This window comes from Apis mellifera, linkage group LG12 (assembly GCF_003254395.2).
Source record: "Apis mellifera strain DH4 linkage group LG12, Amel_HAv3.1, whole genome shotgun sequence".
NCBI lineage: Eukaryota > Metazoa > Arthropoda > Insecta > Hymenoptera > Apidae > Apis > Apis mellifera.
Genome location: NC_037649.1, coordinates 11,115,536 through 11,140,393, shown reverse-complemented (window position 1 = coordinate 11,140,393; position 24,858 = coordinate 11,115,536). Strand labels below are relative to the sequence as shown.

Here is a 24,858-nt window from a genome sequence, read left to right as displayed (position 1 = left end):
GATTTGATGCGCGAGCTAAATGCGGATTGCCAATTAGCGGTCTTCGCTACACACGCTTCTGCTTAATCTCCTTGATCATGCCTCGATCTCGACGCATCGACTCCCACGTAAAACGGGTTAATTGTATTTAGAGATGCGATTTGAATTCGTGAAATCTTGAATGGAACGGTCTCGGTTAATGGGAATTCATTTCCAAGAGGCAAGGTAAATCTTTCAAGAAGAATACTCTCGTTTTTAAAAATAGATATTGCACCTATATTTCATCGCGAGCGTGAATAGATGAGTCGTTTCTCTCGAGATCGAGAAATTTTCCCATCTACACGATTGTCTCGTGTCCCATCCCTTCTTTTTCGGTCGAACAACGGTTCTTTCTCTTTCCAAAAAATAAAAAAAAAAAAAAAAAGAAGCGTGAAAGCTTTTAATAAAACCTTTACTCGATATTTCATCGATTTTTGAACGCGTATATTGTAACGTATTAATCGTGATCAGACACGTGTGTTATACGTCGACAAATCGATACACCCCTAATGTAATTCCAATGCGTCGTGTAGGTCCAGGCTCCGTGTTGATTTAGTTCAATAAGCGGATAATCCATTATTGCGCAAAGTACTAAATACGCCGATCGAGCGGCGCAAAATGACATATTAATTTGACTAATTTCATCCGAACAACGAGCCAGAGAAATGGAATGGTCAGTCGATCTCCAAGCAAACTCGGTATCTTCGCGAAGAAGGAGGAATCTGTGGAATTTATAACGCGATATCAAACAATACGCGTGAAATTATTTGATATTTTGCTCGTGAATTGGTCACATTCGACACCAGCAATTATCGAACTTTGAAGTAATGACGATCAATTTAATCGATATAGAAATAAATTGTCGAGGGAAGGAGTTTGCTTGCTTAATCTCGAAACGAAGGAAAATTAATATCTGTGATTGTGCTTGTAGCGACGTGTCGATATCGTCGAGCGTTCGGGAGTGGCTACGTTCACCGGCTTTCGATGCCCGGCAGTGGGAGGACGAAGAGCTTCTTCTTATGCTGCAAACCATGTTCGTCGAGCTGGACCTACCTCAAAAGTTTAACATTCCTTTACCAATCCTGAGGAACTTCCTCTACGAAGTTTACAACAACTATAACGAAGTGCCGTTTCATAACTTCAGGCATTGTTTCTGCGTGGCGCAAATGGCAAGTATATATATATTTATATATATATTCCTGTCAAACGTTAAAACGAGTCGCGATGCACGACGCGAATACGAATTATTTATTTGTCTAACGAATATAAAAATAACAACGATACAAATACGATGTAAAATTGTATCATTTTCGCGATGTTGATTATAAATTTTTTCGTAGAAGAAACGAAATTGACGAGGGAGCGAGAGAATAAAATCCTCGTGTACGACGGAAAGTAGTATGATCGATGAATTCGAAACAAAGAGAGTAACATTAAGGAAAGATATTCTCTATTCCAGATGTACGCGATATCTTGGGCGGTGGATCTGCCGTCACGAATCGGTGATCTGGAGGTTTTTATATTGATCGTCTCCTGCATCTGCCACGACCTGGATCATCCGGGATACAACAACATTTATCAAATAAACGCCCGCACCGAGTTGGCGCTCCGTTACAACGATATTTCGCCGCTGGAGAACCATCATTGCTCCGTCGCGTTTCGCGTTCTCGAAGCACCGGAATGCAACATATTGGCGTCGTTGGACAACCCTACGTACCGGGTGGTGCGCGAGGGGATCATCAGGTGTATTCTTGCCACGGACATGGCCAGACACAACGAGATTCTCGGCCAGTTCACCGACATTATCCCGGAGTTCGATTATTCGAGCAAGGCTCATATCAATCTCGTAAGTGGACGAAAAGGGGGGGGAGGGGCGTTTTTTTAAAAGAAACGGGCGAACCCTCGTCGTCGAGCGTCTACGTCGTGCTTGTGTTCCAGTTATCGATGATTCTCATCAAAGTGGCGGACATCAGCAACGAGGCCCGGCCTATGGAAGTCGCGGAACCGTGGTTGGACAGGCTGCTCCAGGAATTCTTCAAGCAGAGCGACGCCGAGAAGCTGGAAGGACTGCCGGTCACGCCGTTCATGGACCGCGACAAAGTGACCAAACCCTCGTCCCAAGTCAGCTTCATCGGTCTCGTCTTGCTCCCTCTTTTCGAGGCCCTGGGGGAACTGTTCCCGGAACTGCAGGTATTTCTACGCTTTGTTCGAAAGAGAAGAGAGGATAGGATTAAATTCCAGGACCTATAGAGAAAATTTGGAAAACGAGGGATATCGATTTCCAGGGCCTGATAGTGCAGCCGGTGAGGGAGGCGTTGGAGTATTATCGCAGGTTGAACGAGGCGGCGAAGGACGAGCGGCATCATCGAAAGAGCGTGGCGGATGTCGGGGAATCGACGTCGGCGAGCACGGCGGGGAGCGTTGGAGGCGGCGGGGGCGGTGGTGGCGGCGGGGGCGGCGGCGGGTCGTCGAGCGTGGTTAAGTCGAGCTCGTCGCACAGCATGCGGTCGAAACGGTCGGCGGGGACGATTCGGTCGCGGTCGCGCTCCACGGACGAGGACGTGACGGAGAACTTGACGGGGGAGGACGCGGAGAACGTGGAGAGCTCGGACCCGGAAACGGCGACCGAGGTGGAGGTGAGCGAGAAAACGTTGAAGTTCAAGATCTCGACGGAGGGGACGCTGTCCGGGGCTGGAACAGGTAGGAAAAGCTACCCGGGTAGCCGGAAGGGTAGCCGTGAGAAATCGTCACTGGATTATCATAATCACGACCTGGCCAGGGCTGTGAGGGAGCACGAAAGAAAACGAGGAGGCGGAGGTAAGGGGGAGAGCCTCGGCAGCGACCTGAGCTCGCCTGCGAGCGGTTGGTCCGCGGAGGAAACGAGGATCTTGGAGGAGTTGGAGAGGGCGGACGAGGGCGTTGGACGGGAGTTGGACGCGAGGTCGAGGGAGCGAAGGGCGACGACGATGGTGGAGGGTAACGGGAACGTGGTGGTGGAGGTGGAGGAGCGGAGGAACAGCTCGAGGAGGGCGGGAGAAGGCGAGGAGGAGAAGGCGAGGAGCGATGGCTCGAAGGAGGTTCGGAGGAAGTCGGTGGTCGGGTCGCGGTGCTGCTGCGAGGACAAGACCGGTTCCAACAATCACAAGTCCATCTTCTCGAGATTGAGAAACTTCACGGATCGGTTGAGCATCAGCTTCGACTCGAAGGATCCGCCCACGCCCAAGCCGGCCAAACACGCCGCGACGACGAACAAAACGTTGAACAAGAGCAACTCGATAGCCGCGACCTCGTCCCAGTCCGCCCAGTGCAACAACTCAACGTCGGCGACGGTTTGCAAGCGGTGCAATCTGGCCAAGAGCTCGTCGAAGGAGAGCAAAGGTGGCGGCGTGGCGACGGTGGTGGAGTTGTCCCCGATGGAGAAACGGGCTATGACGTTGCCGAAGGTGAGAAAGTCGGCCGATTGCAAGAACAAAAGTTGGAGGACGGTGTTCGCCAAGGAGAAGCGATCCTCCGCCTCGTTGGAGGCTTTGCCCGCCGCCATTTCGGACACGTCTTTGTCGAAACATCGGCGGAATTCCTCGAATCCGGAGGGCAAGTCGCACAGCTTGAGAACGGTGAAGGATCAGAAGAGTTTGGACATGGAGTTCGCGGAGATCGACGTGCGCACGAAGAAGCAGCAGCACCACAATCGCCACCACAATCGCCACCACCACCACCACCACCACCACCTCCACCATCACCACCATCAACCGGAGATAATCGTGAAGGGGGTCGAGTACGGGTCGAGAGAGGTCGTGGAACGGGAGGACGTGGAGAGCAAGGTGGAGATCAGAAGAAGCTCGGCGAGCATGGAGGATATATCGAAGATGGCGAAGCAGGCTGAGAGCGCGATGCTCGGTTCGTTGGAGCCAAAGAAAGCGAGCGAGGAGCGGCCCCACGCGGGTAGCTTGGACTCGATGCTGTACAAGGATTCTTTGAAATCTGGAAAGAAGGCCGCGTGCTCCTCGCCGACCACCGCGTCGAAAAAATCTTCCCCCGGCCTGTTGTCGCGGTTCAAGTCCGGGATGAGCATGGACAGCACGAGGAGCAACAGCAACAGCGACTCGTTGCACGATCAAAGCTCGCAATCGCCGAGCGGTTGGATCTCCTCGTTGACGGCGAGCTTTCGGCCCAAGAGGCAGCAGGTGGCCTCGGAACCGCCACCCTTCTCCTCCTCCCATCCCCCGCGTTCGCCCAGCCGAGAGGAGATCAAGTGATACGGTCTACGGCTGGTCGAGGACTCTTCCGAGAAACAATTGTCGGGCCTGCACAGGTGGCTGGCCGAGAATATCTTCTGCTGTAGCGGTTAAAACGTTCGCCATTTATTCGCGGGCTCGAGGGAACGAGCCAAGTCTCCGTCCCGAACAGTCGGGAGGAGACGGAGCCAAAGATCGTCGACGAATCGCTGAAATTGAGAAGAAGATGCGGGGGAGGAGACGCAACGAGCGCATTGGAAACGCGGAAGGGGATGCACGGAACGTGTCGAGGATCGAAATGATCCGCGTCTCTCCCTCGAGTTGGCTCGATTATTATTTCGACTCGATCTCAAGCGTCGGACTCATTTATCGAGAGCTAAACGGAGACATCCTTTTTCTCTCCATCGATTCTCGGCCAACGATTAGGAAAACCTCCTCTGCGTGACGATCTTCTGCGTCCGATCTGGATTCTGCGTCTCGGTGTAGGAAGAGTCGACGGAATTTTTCGCGTGGAACTCGAGCGATTAGATAATAAATCGGGCAAATACCGGATCGGATCGCGGAGACAAAGAGGAACGTTCGCACAAACGATCTGACTGTATCCCGTCGCGTCACGGATCATTCGGGATGATTACGATCGGAGAGAAAGGAAGATAGGATAAGGGTTGTGCGAGGATCGAAGCGCGATTTAAAGGGAAAAAAATAGTACGTCTTATAGTACGTCTGCGTATAGTAAGTCGATTAGCTGTTTCCAAATGTAGCCAGAGAATGTGTGAGTGTAATTAATTCGTTCGTATCGAAGCCAAACTGTCGAACAGCTGGCCAATACCAAATATATGTATATTGCTCCTAATTATCGATCTCCGTTCCGAGAGCAACAGTTGAATGAAAGAGCGGGAGAGAGCGAGTGGAGAGACTGTGAATAGGAGTGAAAGAGAGGGAGAGAAAGGTAGAAAAGAAAATATCGCGTAACGATGAAATATAATAATTTGTCGAGATCGAGCGGTTCGTACTGGCATAGAGATTGAAAACGAAAAAATGATATCGAAAAAAGAAAAAAAGAATCGAAGCGAGGAAGAAACGAAAATGGACGGCCTGAAAGAAGAAAAAGAAGAAGAGGAGGAAGAAAAAGGCGCACTATATAAACTATTTTATTTATTGTCCAATTAAAAAAAGGATAATGAGCCTAATGAGTAATCATTAATGTTGTTCGTTATTATATATATATATATATATATATATACATACATAAAATATATGCAAAATAACGCAATGTATACAAAGACGTGAAAAGAAAGATATGCGATTCCCATCGAAACGAGAACATAACGTATATATATATTATAAAAAGATATTATATAAAGAAAAGAATCTCTCTCTCGTACGAAAAAGTGGATCTACTGTAACGAAAAAAGAATTCGACAGATTATAGATACAGATAGTGAAATGAAAAGATTCAAGATTCAAGTGTCGCGTTGAATTAGAATTAAAAATTTATCCCCCGTTTGAAAAACTCCCTCTGTCACAGGGGAAAAAAATAAGAAGAAAAGAAAGCAGAAAGAGAAAGAGAGAGAGAGAGAGAGAGGAAAAAGAAAATAATTTCGTGTTTATCTCGAACGTCGCGGGGAAAGAGACGAAATCAATCGGTTTCCAATTATTTCGAGGAATATCATTCGCACGAAAAAAACGATTTTGTTGATCTGTCAAAAATTTAGATGAATGTTAAATAAATGTTGTTTCCTCGTTGAAAAAAAAAAAAATGTCTTCCTATGATTTAAAAAAAATGTTATATATACACTCTCGTGGAAAAGTTGTTGTAAAATCGGTGGAATCTTTTGGATCTATAACGATTATTTTAATTCTTTTATCAGTAATAGTCGACGAATATTTACTCTATTTATTTTTTATAGCTATCACGTTACTCTCATCTTATCGCTAAATTTATACAACGGATCGACAAAAAGTACACTCTTTGGTCTATTTTCGAACGCGTTTAGAACGAGGATGAAAAAAAAGCGAAATAAAGGGGACAAGATCGGCTGAAATGAATGGATAAACGTTTAAAGGAAAAAAAAAAAAGAGAAAAACCCTCGTGATGCACGCGTTTTCACGTTTGCTCGACGCAAAGATTATTTTTCCGCGTCTAAACGACGTCTCGCTTCTTCATTTTTTTTTAGATGTTTATATTTTTATACTCCACCAGCGATGTGTCTCTACGGCGATGAAGAACCGCATGTATTGTTGAAGTCTAGTCTTACGTTATTGTCTTCATCTCCCCCTCCCCTCTCCTCCCCTCCCCTCCCGCCCCTCAAAAGAAGAAGAAAAAAATAAGGGAAAAAAAAAAACTGATCTTTTTTGAAAGAGGAAACATCCTTCTACAACATTTTTCTACAACGTAGAATCGTAGAAACAACAGGAAGATATGAATCCACCTGTATATCCACCCGATCTTCCGTATTCGACGCAAATGCTCGTTCGAAATTCTTCCCTAACCGAAGAAGCCGCGAGAAGAGATTCGTTCGATTTCGAAGGAATCATTTGATTTACAATTAAACGTAACGATCGAAAATTCGTCGATTCGTCGATTTGTTAAATCTCTTCCCACGGCGGTCAAGAAACCCGCGCGAATCTATCGTCGATCCATCGTCAATCTTCCATTTCGTCGTGGAGAAATAGCTCGTCGTTGCTCCACGTAGGCAAATACAGGGACAGAGGATATATAGAGACACGAGTGTGTTCGTTTGCCAACGTTGAATCAATTCAACGTTGCGTGCCAGGCTATAATGTAAATTATTAATCGAACTTTCAGTGATACGGGGCAAAAAAAGTATTTGATCTTGAACAACAACCGATAACAAACGAATCCGCAAATCTACACCGAGAGAGCTACGTCGATCGATTTCGATTCGTTTGATAATCAACGACTGATAGAAAAAAAAAAAAGAAAGAAATCAAATGCTTTTTTCGTTCTATCACTCGCTATCTGTGCCTGACCTTTGTCAATATTTATTTGTCTCTTCCTAGACATATATAAATCGTATACTGTACGCATATCGGTATAATCGGATTTTTCCTAAGAGAAACTCTCGGACCACCCCGTGTCGACAATCGAATTATACCTCCTCGTCGTTGAATCGTCCAAGTGTTACGCGGTCTATAACTTTCGAGAATTATTAAAAAACGCGGTCAGCCGAATTTTAATAATCTTTTTAATCAGAGATGTTGAGGAGGAGCGAAGATGGAACGAAACTCGATGATGATCACGGTCGGCAGACAGGACGATGACGATGATTCCCACTCGTCGATTGATCGTTCAATCGTAGAAGTGGCGAGGTAGCGCATCCCTCGTATCCCAATTATTCTCGTCAATTACCGTAATCGATCGTACGTTTTCTCCTGGCGGTGGAAAGAAGGGACGGATGGTAGAGTGTCGTCGGAAATTGTGAACGAAACTAGGCCATAGCGTGTAATTTTCTGGGATAAGCCGGGAGAATAGCCGCAATCTTGGCGCAATTCTCGTTTCCATTCCCCACCATCCTCGCAGCGAGAAGTGCAGCGTTAATTAGCGTAATAAGGAATCCAACGTTCCTTGCGATAATATTGTGAATCGAATCGCGCCCGGATCATTTCGCCTCGATCCTTGTCGTCGGATCCTTCGTTCGTTCGTTCGTTCGTTCGTTGAGAAGAAAAAAAATTGGGAGAAATTGGCGGGGATGTCGGTCAAACGAGTCGAACGTACGGTTGAAGTGTACGCGCGTTTGCTCCGATTTCGAGAGAGGAGGTAGAGGAGAAGAAACGGGGCCAAAATTTAGAGATTCGAATTATCGATCGAACTGAACGTTTCGAAATTTTTAAAAGTTTAAAGTACAAATTAACGATGCCACGTTGATACGATATCTTGGATGCTATCTTTTATTAATTTCTAGGATATTAGCGAAGATTTTAACGCGACTGAAATGTCTCGATACATCGTGTTTCTTTTATAACGTGATATGACGATGAAATGAATTATGAAATTATTAAATTTACTTGTAATTTATTTCTCTTCTCATGGCGTTTAGATGGCGTTTTTAAATTATTGATATCGTAATATTTTAAACTTGGGGAAAGATTTATTAAAATTCAAAATTTTCGAAAATTATCTTTCATTCGAAACATTTTCTATTCAACGTCGCATCGCTAATCCACGTTAGATTTTAATCGGTGCGCAAGTGAACGTAGATTTGCAAAATTATCACAAAGAGAAAAACAGCGATAATTATAATAAAAATGAAGAAGAAGAAAAAAAAGAAGAAGAAGAAGACGAAGAAAAAGAAGAAGAAGAAGAAAAAGTAAAACGGGTCAAGATATATGAGTGATGTGACGAACAAAAAAACGATTCTAGATATATGTATGTATAATGTGTATTTACCTGGCGAGAAAGAATTATAAAAAAACGAAGAACGTGAAACAGAACAGCTAAGCTCGCGGGCGAGTATATTGTAAACGATGAATTGTATAGTTAATATGTGTGTAAAACTATCGTGGAACAAATTCAAGCACGTTGCAGAGGCGTGTACACTCGATGTTCGTGCGTTGTTCGACGATGACGATCGATCACATTGTTTGTCCGCAATAAACAAATGGAAAAAGAAAAAAAAAAAAAAACGTATATATTCTGCGCTTGGTCGGTATGAATAAATATAATTGATAGATTCCATACCGTAACGATTCCCTATTCGTTCATCTGTTGGAATTATCTGTTTGGAATTATTATTAAAAAAAAAAAAGAATATTTAATCTAAATTAGAAAAAAATACTGAATCTAATATATGAAATACTCGACCGAGAAAGATCATCACCACAAAGACATAATTCTATAATTTCCCTTATTAAAGAGCGATATAAATAGAATTTTACCAGGAATCGGAAGATTAATGTCGAATAATTGATTGTCTTCGAGTCGGAATGTCGTGGAATCAACAATCTTGCGACTAATATTCGATGTTTCTCTCTATACGTATATGTACCGACCGTACACGGTTGATTTGTGGGTAAATGTCGAATGTCATTTTCGAACAAACGCGCTCAAACTTGGTGCCGGGATACCGCACGGTATCCGCCATTCCAATTTAACTCTAAGGTGTCGTACTAATATATTACAGAGATTTAATTGTAAGATAAATATCGGCGGTTACATGCGCACGGGCCACGATCGGCCGGTTAGTCTCTTTTGTAAATGAGAATAAGTGAATGAAATAAATACATATACGTGACCGCGTAAGTGAAACAAACACGAAACAATTCTGTTCCCTGCGTATTATATTATATTTTCTTCTCTCCCTTCCCCCGCATAAGTGATACGTAGATTAAAATTTCACATGTTTGAATATTTTTTTTTTTTATTTGAATAATCTTTACAATCTTTAAAACTGATGTTAGTTTTTTTAAAATTTATTGAAAAATAAAATAATAATTAGTCAAGGATATTACAATAATTACAAAGTGAAAAGTTGGATATATCGTGCAAGTAAGTGGTAAGAGTTTAACCAGCCGCGATCGTGATCTTTCGAATGTTTAAGTATAATCCTCCTAATGCTGTGGTTGTCAATCCTTTGGGATCCAGAACCATCGGGATTTTTGTTTTCTCGCATGGTGAAACTTCATAATCTTTCAATATTTCGATAATTCCAAGCTTCGATTGTAAAAGTCCTAGTCGCATACCTAAAATAAAAAAAAAAAAGAATAATAATAATAAGATGATAAAATCGATATTTATTACGTTTTTTTTCTTTTTCTTTTTTTTTTTTTAATATACCAGTTTATTATTCAATTTTGTATCTGGAACATTCAACTTATTCGCAAATATGATATATAAAAATAAACAAAAATAATTATATATTTTTGAATCATGATTAATCAATAAAGTATAATTGAATTATATAAAATATTCAAATATATATATATATATATTTTTATTATATAAGAAAAATATTATATTTTTTCAAATTAAATGACTCGTATACGTTGATATCAAAAAGTTATATGATTATTTGCTAATCTTCAGTGTGATATAATTATGTAAAATAAACATTTTGAAATATTTGAATAATGATTGTCGTACGTATAATTGAATTAGTATAATATCGCGATTTATAAATTATCGCTTAATGATCTAAATATAATAAAAAAAAAATCTAAAAATATGTAAATTCTGAAAATCTAATAACGTTGATTAATCACTTCGCTAATTTATAAGAAATTATAAGAAATACTTGTAGAAAAAAAACTTATCAGTTTTCCATAATGTGATCTAAGATTGAAAAATTTAAATATCGTATAACCAATCAGTATCAGAAAAAAAAAAATGTTGAATCTTAATTGATATCGGTAATATTTATATGTATTATTATAATTTTATCATGACTTTGTAAAAATTTATTATCTCAATGTTTTTTAATATCTGACTCTCAAATATAGAATATAGAACATAGTTCATAGTTCAAATATAATTCACTTTCTAAATTGATAACGTAACGAAAAAGTTGCCAGATTTTTTTGTATAGAGGGAAAAAAATGATTTCAAAAACTTTACCTCTCTTGGATATTAAAAGGATAGTGCAATAAACTGTGACGTTATAAGTAATTTCGACGTTAAACGTATCGAAAGATAAAGAAAAAAGAAATATTATGCTTACCAATGCATATGTGAGGTCCTTCGCCGAAGGGCATGTACACGTAACTTGGCCTAGTCTTTTTAACCTCCTCGGAAAATCTGAGAGGATCGTATTTTTCTGGATTTGGAAAATACTTGGGATCGTAGTGAAAAGCTATCATAGGAATGATGACAGGAGTATCTTTGTCTATCGTCACATCAGAATTGGGTATTTTGTAATCGTGAAGAGCCACTCGATCCAAGAATCCTAGAGGTGGATATTTGCGAAGAGTTTCCGATACTACCATATCTAAATACGGTAGATTCGTTATCTAGAAAAATTAAGATTGCAACAAACTTATAAACTTCAATCTTTTTTTTTTTATCGTAATTTAATTTCTTGAAAGGTCAAATGTTAATTAAGCGCTAGTTGAATGATTATTGATTATGAATCGTTCGTACCATATCGTACGTGATTTTTCCATCGGTTTGCGCTAGAGCCTCGTGAATCTCAGTTCTCACAGTTTTTTGTATATCTTTGTTCAATGCCAATTCGTACAATGTAAAAGATATGGTAGTGGAGGATGTTTCGAATCCACCGGTGAAGAAGATAGCCGCTTGAGATACTAAATCGTCGCCGTCGAATCCTGAAATCATAATTCTTAGCCTCTTGAATCATCGCATATTCCATAACGAATAAAATATTGAGAAATACATACTGAAACCTTCGAAACTTTCGTCGTTCTTGTGTTTCTCTCTCAATTCGATCAGACAATCGATAAGATCGTTTCTTTTTACATTCGATTCGATTCGTTGGTTGATCACACTCCAAAAACTATTTCGGAAATAGTCGGTCGCTTTTCCGAAAAATTTTACAGAGAAATATTTGTTCAAATTGGGGAAAAAGAATATTGAAAAGAATTCGAAGGCACGCTTAAGATTGTAATCGAAGACCAATCTGCCATTTTCACGGAAATCGCTATTCGGATCCTTCAACGAATTCAAATTCACTCCAAACGCGGTGGTACCGATCAAATCAGTGGTGAAGTTCGCACAAAGATCCTTCAATTCTACCTCTTTTCCATTCCCTGAAAAAGATATATTTCTAAAATCATAAATCTATCGTAATCGATAGATTTTCGCGATTGTACGATGATCATAAGTGCGATTTACCATCCAAATTCAATAATTCCAAATGCTTCTCCAGATTTTTACCGATTATCAACATCAAATCGAACATTTTTTTTAGCTTGCCCGAAGTAAAGACCGACGTAAGTTTCCCTCTGAGATATTTCCATGCGGGATTCTTTATTATGAACAGATTTGAATATCCGATACGATCATTTTTACTATCCGCTGACGTGTGTTTATTCGCAAATGTATTAAAATCTTTCACCAAAATATGTTTCACGAGTTCAATATCACGAACTAAAAAGAACGGTTTGTAGAAAATATAAAAGCCCATGAAAGGCAATCCTTCGTTTTGTCCGTACAACTCCCTTATTATTTCTGAAACTGATTTTTGAAACAATATGCACTTTTTAAAGTTGCCAAACAAGGGCGAAGGAGTAATCTGCATAATGCCTCTCCTCGACCAATATTTCAATTTCCAAGACGCGTACAAGTAAACGGCTATCATCAAGGAAGAGGAAACGATAAGGATATCCAGACTCCAATATGGCGTTAAAAGGTTCATTTTGAACGGATCTATAAAAAAATTAATTTTTGTTTGGAATTTGAAATTTCGATATCGATGGAAAAAATAATAATGGAATAAAAATAAAAATTGTAACGAATAAATAGATAAGAAAATTGATGGATTTAAATATATTCTATTTAAAAAATAAATATCATAAATTTTATATCGATATCGAGTCAAGATATATTAGTTGATTGATATTAATTGATTTCGAGTAATAAAAGAACGAAGATGAAAATTATCTATATTTATTCAAATATGAAAAAAAAATTTTAGATAGATATGAAAAAAAGTGCAATGAAAGTAAAAAGTAAAATATTAACGAATTAACGAATTATAATGGGAAATAATAGGAAACAAAAGAAAAAAAAAGTTGAATGATAATAATTAACAATAATAATACTTTTTTTCACACTTCATGATAAAATATGTAAATTTGTATAGAACGAAATTTCCGAAAATGAACACTAGTGAACAAAGTTTATGTCAAATTACATTTTCACCCACAAATATCTTCTGATCTTAAGAGCTTCGTGATTCAAACTGAACATAATATCATCAAATGAAATATATATATATATATTCGCAGTGTATATTTAGTTATCTATGCTATATTTCCTTCTAAGCTGTTCCTTTCCATTTTTTTTTCTTCTTGCGTGTCATTGATAATAGAGTGTTTATAATAATTGGATATGACTAATAATTTTAAAAATATTTAGAAATAATTTTTTAGAAATAAAATTTTTCTTTTTCCAATAAATAAGAATTAATTTATCTTCTAGTTAATTTAACTTATTTTCATTTAAAAAAAAAAAATTTATTTTAAAAATTATTTATCTTAAAAATTGTTTAATTTTGTTTAAAATTGCTAATTAAGTTATTATAATTAGCCAAACAGGAAATTATTGGTTGTAATTTCAAGGACAGATTATTGAACTTTGAAATTATATTATAAAAACACACGTATTTTAAGTAGGTATTAGATATGATAAAAAATTATAATAATTAAATAATTGATTCGCATTAACGAACGGTCAAATATATCATATTTATAGATAAAGACATTATAGAATATTGCGAAGTATTCGATTCTCTTGCCTGTTTCTCTTGCTTACAAAATTATTTAAAAAATATTTAAGGGATGAAAATGAATAATGAGAAATTCTATATATAAAAATGATTTTATATTCAAAATTTTAATTTGGGATATTTATTGTTATATATGTTTTCATTAAAAAAATAATGAATTGATCTTCAAAAAAATCTTTACTAATTTATCTACAAAAAATTGTATTATATCAAATTAATTTGCCTGCTTTCTCATTGAAATTATATTTGAAATATATTTAGATAATAATTCAAAAGATTGAATTGAGAAAATAATTGAAATTTATTTGTATAAATGATATATATTGTATATATATTATAGCCAAGATTATTATGCAGTAGAAATAAAAGATTTTATTCACATTCTTAACATGACATGACGAATACGTACTCATACTACGTGAATTTATTTTACTTTTTTTAATTTATCGTTATATTTATATATTATTATATTCAATATTCAATATTAATTTTAATCAATAAATTTGGATTGTTTATAATTTGAATTATTTAAATATAATACTTTAATACTTTTAATAATAAATATTTTTTAACTTAATATCAATCGTTCATTTAAATTTTTTGACCTTCGATAAACCTATTAAAATTATGTGCATAATTATCTGCATTAATTTGAATAATGATTAAGATCTTCACAGAAACATACTATCATTGTATAAATATAATATATTATACTGTGCATTATATTATGTTAAATATTTTTATTTATAATACAAGAAATGAAATAATAAATATTAATAAATATTTGAATATTTGCATAGTATATTGAATTGAAATGTATTAACGCAAATTATCTCTTATAATATAAATCTTTCTATATTTTATTTTTTTATTTTATAATATTATATCATATTATTCTTATATTATTCTACAATCTTATATATGATATTTTTATATATTTTATTTTTTTATTTTTTTTTTTTTTTTTTTTTTACATAATATTTTTTTTTCCTATAAAGTGTAAATTCATGGTTTTTCATCGTTAAAAAAATGTAAATTGTAAAATTTTAATCGCATAATAATCGCATGTATAAGAAATAATAGTAATTAAAAAGAATTATGCTAGATTTGCTAAATCATCTAATTTATTACAAAATTACCATTGAATGATATTGTACCATAACATCAAAACAGAAAATTACTTTATTTCTTATATCACATAATAAATATATGTATGTACGATTTATATAACTAATTAATAATATGGAATTATAGACACGATAATTGTATCTAATATATCTTTTACTTTATCGAAAATATCTAAAATATTAAATTGAAAGGTTTACATGTTAAAAAAATATTTTATTAATCATTTTATAAATAATGATTCGACACGTAATTGAAGTTAATTTTTTAAGCAAACGATTAATAATTTACAAGTTATTTAATATTCTTTCATCACCATCTTCTTAATTCGATTTATCTTAAAATTCTTAGAAACGGAACGTAGATCATCTATCTGTTCAGACATTGCATTGACAGATTTCAGAAGTTAAGATCGAGAGAACTGCATAATTCTATCTTGCGCACGTTAAACTTTAATAAAAGTATTCCGTTTCCTTCGATATTTTTCATCGATACGTTCAAAATCCATCGCATGATAAATTCATTTTAGAATTAGTTTATAACAACGGCGAGCGGTTTACATCGATTCAAGGGAAGGAAGGAAACGACAAATACGAAAAGAGCGTCGGTAACAGGAAATGGAGACGGTAGGTAAAGTATGCAATTCATTTCCTGTTTCTCAGATGGTTCTTTTAATACTCCATAGATGGCAGAAAAGAAAAGTTTGAATTTAAATTTTATTAACTATATATTTAAATATTATAGAACGAACGTATACACAATAATATGATTCTAATTTTGAAAAAGACGAAGCGATAAATAGATAATTGCAAATATCAATATACATACGTATATATTTTACCAAGAAATCAAAATATTAATTAATATTTTAGTAATTATACTCATTGATAAAGATAATGATTTAAATAACAAACAAAATAATATTTCAATTCACTATCATTTAGTTCGCAAAAAATTTCTATGATTTCGTAGTTTAAAAGTTTAAAAGTTTATCTAATTAATTTTTTTCCTCTCTACCATGGTATTTATAACATTTGTATTTATAGAATCGAAAATACAACCAAGTAATCTTCCATTAAAGATATATTTGCTTGACCGATATCTTCTCCCGAACTTTTCGACCATATATCGGAGAATATATCGTTTATTGAAAATAATATTTTTTCCCCTTTCTTTCTTTCTTTCTTTTCTTCCAAATCAAAACGAATTCGTTTCCCCGATCGGATACGAATTCTTCTCCTCGACCGAGATGAAGAAAGAGGCAAGGTATCGCGGCCCGGTCTCATGAATTAGGCATCGGACAAGTTAATGAAAGTTTTCCCGGCCCATTACGGCTAATAATAGAGCAGACCGCCGCTGTCTTCTGGTCGACTCTCTCTCTGGGCGCCGTCGATGGAATCCCGAAACCGTGATTCCTCCGCATATCCGCAGGACACGTCCGTTGATGGACAGAGACGGAGCGAAATAAAATTGCCAACTTAAATAACTCGCGGTTGATTATAATTTTCGACGGTCCCGACGGGGCCTGTGCGCAAATACTTTACGACCTTACTCGGCATACGGAATAAGGTGATACACGTAAATTATAGTTATTTCGCGTCTCGGCCTATTACAAGCACGCGTAATAGGCGCGACCGATGCGTGTAATTATTATGCCAAAGTTTACGCGCGCTTTCGGTGATCGCTTTCTCGCTTTCCTCGCCCGTTTCACGTGCCACGTATCTCGACTCGTCCCTATTTACATGATTCTCGCATAAATAATTATCACCGGGGTAAACGACGATCCAATCCTTCTCAAATTCTCGCGAGACGAAATACGGTTTCGAAAGCGAAACGACTCGTTGAATTTCGAGAGGGGAAAAATCACATATACACTTTAGATTAGATTATATTTTTAATATCTCTTGATAAAAAGAATCTTGATAAAAATTAATGTTTTATTATAATTGCTATTGAAATTATCTTTTCGTCTGGCGATATTTTGCGATAAAATTCTCATTTTGGTTAATGTCATTGTTATAATATCGATGTACTTGTAGATTACATTTGTAGATTAGATCGTGTATTGTGCGTCTTATATCTCGAATGCATGGCATTTCCCCGTGTACATCGAGAACGTGGAAAATTGAATCGGAATTCGGATCGATACGCGACAGAAAGTTCGCTTATCTTCCATCCGGAGTCGACGATGGACCATTGCATCGGATAGAAGCGGACGATTTAATCGTACGATTCGACGATTTATTTAATAAAATAAAAAGAAAAAAAAAAGAAATACCTTTATGAAACACCACTAAACTAAATATTCTAAAATTTATCATCTCATTTCACAGCTCTTTTCGATTTTTACTACTATGATTATTTGCCGGATATCTCGATAAATTTTCAACGGCAAAAAATAACATTGAATCGAAGACGAATTAACCAGGTTTCGCTATGGAAAGAAAATCTAGTAGCAACGTATCGGGCGGAACGACAAAGTTTTCTCTGCAACTAGATTTTCGTGTAGACGAGATGCTCGGATTGGCTGAACTATTTCGCAGGAAACGGGAAAGACGAAACCGGAAGCGGTGAGTTGCGAATTCGGAATCCGCTCGAAATTGCCGCCAGCTCATCTCGTCTGCGCGCCAGACGAATGGAATTTCCGCCTCGAAGTTTAGTTTTGCTTGTTTTTCAAGGACGAGCCTCGAAGGAAGAAACTGGAAGGAAGAATACTCGCTCAAACTCGAGACATCAATTTTACAAAATCGATATATATATTTCTCCGCGTAATATAAAATAGAAATTCGTTGTTCACACGTTCATGCAAAAATCAAAAATTCGATTATTCCGAGAAGTCTTCGAAAATGCGTATGTGAAACTTTTAAATTTCAAGATACAAGCGTTGAAAAATAATCGATGAATCCAGAAATATATTTATATATATATATATATATATATATATATATATATATAAAAAAAGAAAAAAGAAGATCTATAGCATAATTAATATTATGACGGCTAATATTTTTGATTATGATGGCAAAAACACGTATAATCCCCGAACCAAAGAAAAAGAGAGTTTTTAGTAATATGAGATTGGCCGATCGAGTATTAAATTTCAATATTGCTGTCCTATAAAAAACGAGTAATATGATTGATCGTGCTTGTCTCCCGTTGTATTAAAATACGAATAATTTTATGGAAATTGATTTTGCACAACTAAACTGAACGTTTCGCCAAAAAGATTAAGAATTTTTTTTGAGCAGAGTCTAAAAAACTATCGGGACGATCGATTTTATAAACTTTATCAAGGGCAAACCTTGCATCCCTTTAAACAGAAATCTATACTTTTTCTTTGATACCATCTAACGCTGACCTTTATCCTTTAAATAATAGTAAACGCCGTATGGATCACTGGTGACCCACGTTATCTATTCGAAGTAGAAGTGTATTCCAATCACGTTCACGGCAACGACAAAGCGAAGCAATCCCTCTCGACACTTGGTTGAAAAGCAGCGAAAGGAAAGAGAGAGAGAGAGAGAGAGAAAAAATTTACTTAAATTATTCTCGAAAATTTGATCGATCGTCGAAAGCATTCACGATTCCTCCGTTCAAACGCTCAAATCGAAATTAAACTGAAGCATCAACAGTCCCAACCGATCCTGTTGGGAAAATACACGAGGTCCGAGTCTCGAATTAGCGCGCGCGTTTCTATTCCACGCGAAACGCACGATGCCGTGCAATGCGTACGCAATTTCTCATTGTCCAACTCTGACCCGGCCCCTTCTCCCCCCCCCCTTCCTTCCCCTTCTCTTCCATTATTACTCGCGCCACTAAATTCTTTCTATCGCTCTCGTATCTCTCCTTGGATTGTTGGTCATTGTATCAAGGGGTTCACAAGCGTCCCTCCCCGATACCCTTTCGAACCTCGACGAGGGTCCTCCGACGGATTTATGATAGAAAATACACGCGATAAAACACCGGTACGAACACAATCACGAAAATACGAGCGCTCGGAAATTATGCGGAAACAGGCCACCGGTCGCCGTTTAAATTAAATGGCTTGTCTCCAATTGCCGAGCTTCTATTCCTACGTCGGCTATTCGATTTGGCTTTCCTCTTTGAAAGAGGAATGTTATTATATGTATATACACACTGTGAAATCGAGCAATTCCCACGAAAAATATTTAATCGTGCGAAATTGGTGAAAAAGAAATCAAAGTCGAGCATGGAAAGATCGACGCGTGGATCCTTCCTTTCGTTCCGTTCTCCCCGTTCCTCTCGAGACAGGGGTAAATACGATCGGTGAATTTATAACGTAAAATACACGCAATAAAATCGAGGCTAATAGGCTCGAGAAACACCAATACTCATGCGATAAAACAACCCCGGGTGGCGTACTTACACACTTCCACCACCCTATTTTTTTTTTCAATCGTGCCAGTTCGTCCTTTAACCCATCGCCACGATTTAAATATTATCTTGTAAGGGGGATGGGTTTAATACATTTATAATTGTACACGGAAGTGTCAGGGCGGGGTTGGGTCATTGGTCGGACATCAGTGACCCTTTTGGATGACCTCGGGAAGGGTCATCGTCCATCGCGTCTTGTAACCTTTTTCCTTCCTTCCTTCCTTCCTTTTTTTTTTTTTTTGAAACTAGGGGACCTCGATCACTTCACTTGGAAACTACCGAGTCGATCGAGCGAAATTTAGGGCACGGGCCTTACCGGTTTCTCGGTTCCTTCCCTTCCTCTGTGGAAAAGAAGACGCCGGGCCAAAGGGCTGTTTTACGCGACGTTCTTCAGGATGGTCATCGAGGAAGGGAGAGGGGGAAGGGAGGACGTGTCAAACGAACTGACGTATCCTGATGTTATTAGGGATTATTCTGAATGAGTGGCTGGTCCGATGATGAACTTTTCCCTTTCGAGTAACCCTCACGTTTAACCTATACGCGCTTTTTTAAAATTTCTTTTAAACTCGCGAATCAAAGAGTTCGAGTCTCGCCTCCAACGAATCGAAAAACTAATCCGACAGATTTTAATTCTCTCGGACGGACCAATGAACCAATCGTGTGACGGATTCGTCCATTGTCTCCTGGAAACAGGAGAATATTCGTTCGACGAAAGAAAACACGAGGCGTCTCGAATTTCATTGGCGCGATTATCCACGTAGTTCTCGAACGAATTCACGGGACATTTAAGTGGTGCGTTGGAAGCGTCTCACGAGAAATGTATTATTCGTACACTCGCCCTCCTCGGCCCCGGCCATTCGCACACGTTGGAAGCAGTCCAAGCGTTTTAATTTCGGAAGACGTTGCAATATAACGGTTCCTAGCGAAATTGAAACGCGCAACCCCTACGTCGCCAGCCCTCGCCGGTGCCCGTCCTCGTACACGGCCATCACGGACCCTTTCTAATTGTTTGGGAGGCCAACGACGACGGCCACGACCACGAGGCCGCCATGCGCTGCCATCCCATGCCTCTCTCGCGTATCGCGCATACATTACGCATGAATTTCGCCTCTGTCCGTTCCTCCTTCTGCGGGACATCAGCCCCGAGTTATTAGCATCCCCTCTCACCACACCCTACGTTCCTCGCCCTTCGTCCACCACCTTTCGCGCCACCTTTTTCCTTTTCCCGTTTCGTCCGGCCTTCCATCCTTTCCCATTCTCTCGCGAGAGAAACGAAATTATTGAAAAGCGGATAGGTGATTGGAAAATTTTCGAATCGAGTTGAAAGTAAGAAGGAAATAAAATGTATACGTATGAATTCGAGAGAAGAGGAGATGGAAAATGGCCGAGTTCCCGCAAATTTGACCGTTCTTTCGGTGCAACGCGCGCTGCTTATATTATTAGCGTCCTTCGCGTACCCCCCTCCCCCCCCCGTCGGTGTCGGTGCCATTACGCTCGTCCACCTTGGACCCCGCGCATTGTTCTTCTAATTTATGCCAAGGTGGGTCTAGCCTCCTCTCTTCCATCTCCGCTCGCCTCCCCCCTCTCCCCCGTTCCTCCCGTCCTTTCCATTTCTATTTCACTCGTACGGTGCACCGGTGAATTATGGAGTCCGTGCTACTAAATCTTCGGGGCTAATTGAATTATTGCTTGAATCTCTACAATACTGCGCTCGGCCTTCCAGGATGAAAAAAGAAGGAAGAGGAGGAGGGAGGAGGGAGGGGGAGAATAAATGGTAGAGAAGAAATCCTTCCTACTTTTCTACCTTTCGTTTTCTTATTGCCCGATCATCCACCAAGGGGACGACCTTGTTCTTTTTTCTTTTTTTCTTTTTTTTTTTTTAAGTTACTTGTATAAATTTATATGTAAAAATAGGTGATGGGAACGAGGAACAGAAAAATTTTTATCAATCCGCATACATCGCATATCGCAAGACAAGTAGACGAATATAGATATTTTGGCAAAATACTTTGGAGAAGTAGAAACTTTGGAGGAGATTCGGAGGAGTGTTCGAGGATTGTGCAAAATGCAAATAAATTATTCAATTTTCGAGAGTCGAATATTCGGGTGAGGTTGTTGGCCTTTTCAAAAAAGCAAGAGAATACAAGTGGACTGGTTCCACGAGTCGAAAGGTTTATAAAGTCAAGCTTTCAAGAGTTTTTTTAGGCAGAACAAATCTCAAATCTTTTTATAGCTCCGACGTGGGCGATAATATTCAACTGTTTCTTTTTTCTTTTCTTTTTTTTTTTTTCGTCGATCTCGGTAATAATTTATAATCCACTGTTTACAATTGATTTATAATAATGATGAAGTATTAAAGTAACAAATCATAGGTGAGGAATATTTTTTTTCGATTTATATAACGAATTGCAGAAAAGGAGAAAAAATTCCAACGTATATTTCGTCTCGAAAATTATTCGATTTAAGAAAAAAAAAAGAAGAAATTAGAATGAGAGAAATTCACTCGAGTTTAATCGCATTGATTGTGAAAAGAGAAAGAAATAGGAGAAAAGTAGTTCCAGAAAAGTAATTCGAATCGATGGGAAGATTTCACGAAATTGATCACGATGGTCAACTAATAAAGTTTTAAAATAGGAGAAAATAGGATTTTTCTCGAGAATAGAAGTTCGAAAAAAGGAAATCGATCGAAAGTAACGATGGCATCTGTCGTAATAATAGAGCGACGCAGAGCGGCGGGCTCGTTCGATAATTAACGAAGAAGATCGAAGAGCGCGGGATTCTTTGTAAATGACTGGCTTCGAATTTTCAAAATCATAGGAAAAGACCGACTTCCACGAAAGCGTGTGATTTATAATCGAATGCCGTAGGATATTCGTCGGGGGCACGCATGAATAATGCGACGATGACACGCCGGTATTAATATGATAATTCGTTTTATTCGAGGCACCCGCTCCCATGATTTCCACGCCGGCGATCGGCGGATTTCAGCCGGCCGTGGAGGACCGTCGGCACCTATTAAAAGCCAATACAACGGCCGAAAGATGAAAGAAAGAGAGAGAGAGAGAGAGAGAAAAAAAGAAGTGAAAAAAAAAAGAAAGAAGAAGGAATACACGAAGAGAAGAAACGAAAGGAGGAATCTAGACGTGGACCGATCAATTCTCGAATATATTCCTCTTTCTCACTGTCGTTCGCGAATCCGTACATTGTAATTACGACATAATAACTCGTTGCCGGAATCGTTAATTTCTCTTTCCAAGAATTTGGGAGAACGTTCAAAAAATCTTTCCTCGAGGAATCGACCAATTCTTCGCGTGTCATTCTTGTAACCATTTCGATTATGTCTTCTCTATATCTCTTTCTTCCTCTCTCTATCGTACAATTTAATACGATACTTTTTTCAAAATCCTTTTGAGCCGATCCAAATTAGGAAAATGAATAAAACGAATCGAGAGAAAGAGAGAGAGAGACTTAAACGCCCGTTACAAATGCTCGTTACGTAATATCTGATCTACAAATCAAGCGAAAGGTGGTGGCTCTTTATTAACAGACTGCAACGTATACCGAGGCGATCCTTCTTTCGGACCTGCCGCCGGCCCAGGGACGGTCTTAAATTAATATTCAAATCTGTATCAACGAATGCCCGGCTGAATTCTGGCCAACGGCCTAGAACCACCATTGTCACCATTGTCCAATTTCACGTGTGTCCCCGGCGCTGTCCTTCCCGGATCGTCCGGAGGATTCGACTCCGATTCAATTCCCCCACCCCTCGCGCTTTCCTACCTTTCTCTACCTACGATCTACCGGTCGAACAATCCTTTTCCGTACCATTTTTTTCCCTACTTCGACCAACGAATGAACGAACACGATTGGTCGAGCCGTACAACTATTCCGACCTTATACCTTCGAAGCTAAGGACGATCTAACTCTTTTCTTCAGCTTCTGCTTGCAAATGGTTAAATCGTAACGTTATGGACATCTTTTTTTTTCATTCTTCATTCATTGGTAACGTTTCTAACGATTGTCTTTATATCTTTACTCGAAAGATCACCGTAAAAATCATTTCTGTAATGAGAATCGAACACGCTTGAATTCACGCTCGTTCCATCGTTGACATTTCGCATCGACCTATTTTTATTCCGTAGATCCGTGACGCGATATCCTACAATCTGAAAATCTTCCAAATTTCCACGCCGCTTGGTCTCGGTTACTGCCGTTTGAACCTACGGCGATATATCTCTTCGTTTGAAAAAGAAAAGAAAAGGAAAAAGGAAAAAAGAGCAGCGCGAAAAGAAGCAAAAAAGGGAAAAGGAAAAAAAAGAAGAATGGAGAGGAGAAGAGAAAAAAAGAAATAGGAGAAAAACCGCTTTTACTGCACTCCAGTAAATATTCCCATGGTTGGTTCTCCATTTATGGTCAAATTGCGGACAAATGACCGCGTCTCAATACCGCGTGCTGTCGAAAATCGTCGAAAAGAAGCGGAGAGGGGAAAGAAGAAAACAGTTAGAGAAGAGAAGAGAGAGAAAAAAAACTGTCGTTGCTCCAAGTCAGGTTACGAATTTGGTGAAAACGAGAGCCGCGGATAGAGAAACTTTTGGGGTGCAGTGGCGAATAGAAAACGGCGCGCAGACGAGTATTGTCCCCGCGACGAGTGGAATCGTGAAATACGATCGGCTTTTAGTAAAATGAGACGAAAATATAGGGTGTCGGCTCGCCTCTGTCTTGCCCCTCGCATTTCCTCCTCCCCTCCCCCTCCGTTCCTGCGTCGTTTTCCACCTCTGCTCCTCCGCGGGACAATGCGGAACAGCATGCCATGAAATGACCATGACGATTCGCCTTTCCTGCAAATCCATTTTCGTTTCGTGATCGCGATCGAGTTTTTCACCTCCGCTCAATTTTTTTGGGACACGTTTATCGAGGGAACGTATTTGTATTTGCTGATAGGCGTACCCTCCACCTCTTGCCCTCAATTCTCTCTCGTTTCGTTTTCACGCGCCACCTCGTGTTTTTGATTTTTCCGTATTCCTGGCGCGAAGCGCCATTTCGCCGATACAGCGGCGAAACGAATCGTATCACGTCCCCGTTGAATGTCCTGCGAGATCACTGTTGGGATTCCCTGCTTGCTACGGACGAGATTGAAACTTCTTCTTCCCGGGGAACAGATTCTTTCGAAACTTGTATCCTTGTACTGTTATCTATCTACGAAGGAAAATTTTTTTGGAATGACAATGCATCGAACGAAAGGATGGATCCGTTTCGATTCCGATAATGAAGATAACTTGGAGAGTGTATGGTCGATCAGTGGCGAGAGAAATTGAGAGATTCGCTCGGAAGCATCTCGATGGACGCACTGGAAAAGAATCTATTTAAGAGGCAAATTGATGGTCGAGAGGCGTAGCGATGAATGGATCTGTCTTTTTTCCTTTTTTCTTCTTCAGATATCATTACACTAAAGGGGCAGATGCAGCGGGAACAGAAACAGCAGCATCCCTCTTAACCACCACCCTTCGCGGAACCACCACAAGAAGCGAGAAGACCCTTCGTTTTCAGGCATCCCTCCAAGCAGAATGGAGCCAGAACAATCTTCCCTTTATAAGAGACATACGAGGCCATTCGAATCCTGGGAACCGTTTTTTTTCCTCCTCTTTCTTTATTTATTTTCACCT

The 24,858-nt window shown here is 39.0% G+C and overlaps 2 protein-coding genes across 5 annotated transcripts in view; one reads left to right on the top strand and one right to left on the bottom strand.

The window, feature by feature from the left end:
- LOC410379 overlaps positions 1 to 9,077 on the top strand; it is a 29,449-nt gene extending 20,372 nt beyond the window's left edge. The window contains 4 exon segments of the mRNA XM_006566860.3: positions 950 to 1,187; positions 1,478 to 1,864; positions 1,957 to 2,208; positions 2,304 to 9,077. Of these exon segments, the coding sequence (XP_006566923.2) occupies positions 950 to 1,187; positions 1,478 to 1,864; positions 1,957 to 2,208; positions 2,304 to 4,274 (2,848 nt within the window). The 3' untranslated portion in view covers positions 4,275 to 9,077.
- A 539-nt stretch (positions 9,078 to 9,616) lies between these two features.
- On the bottom strand, positions 9,617 to 13,137 carry CYP6AQ1 (cytochrome P450 6AQ1). 4 transcript variants are annotated; one of them, NM_001205062.1, is given in 6 exon segments: positions 9,617 to 9,956; positions 10,931 to 11,219; positions 11,350 to 11,534; positions 11,607 to 11,975; positions 12,061 to 12,594; positions 13,082 to 13,137. In NM_001205062.1, coding segments are annotated over 5 exon segments (1,545 nt in total). In that variant the 5' UTR covers positions 12,584 to 12,594; positions 13,082 to 13,137; the 3' UTR covers positions 9,617 to 9,777.
- Between the last annotated feature and the right edge of the window lie 11,721 nt (positions 13,138 to 24,858).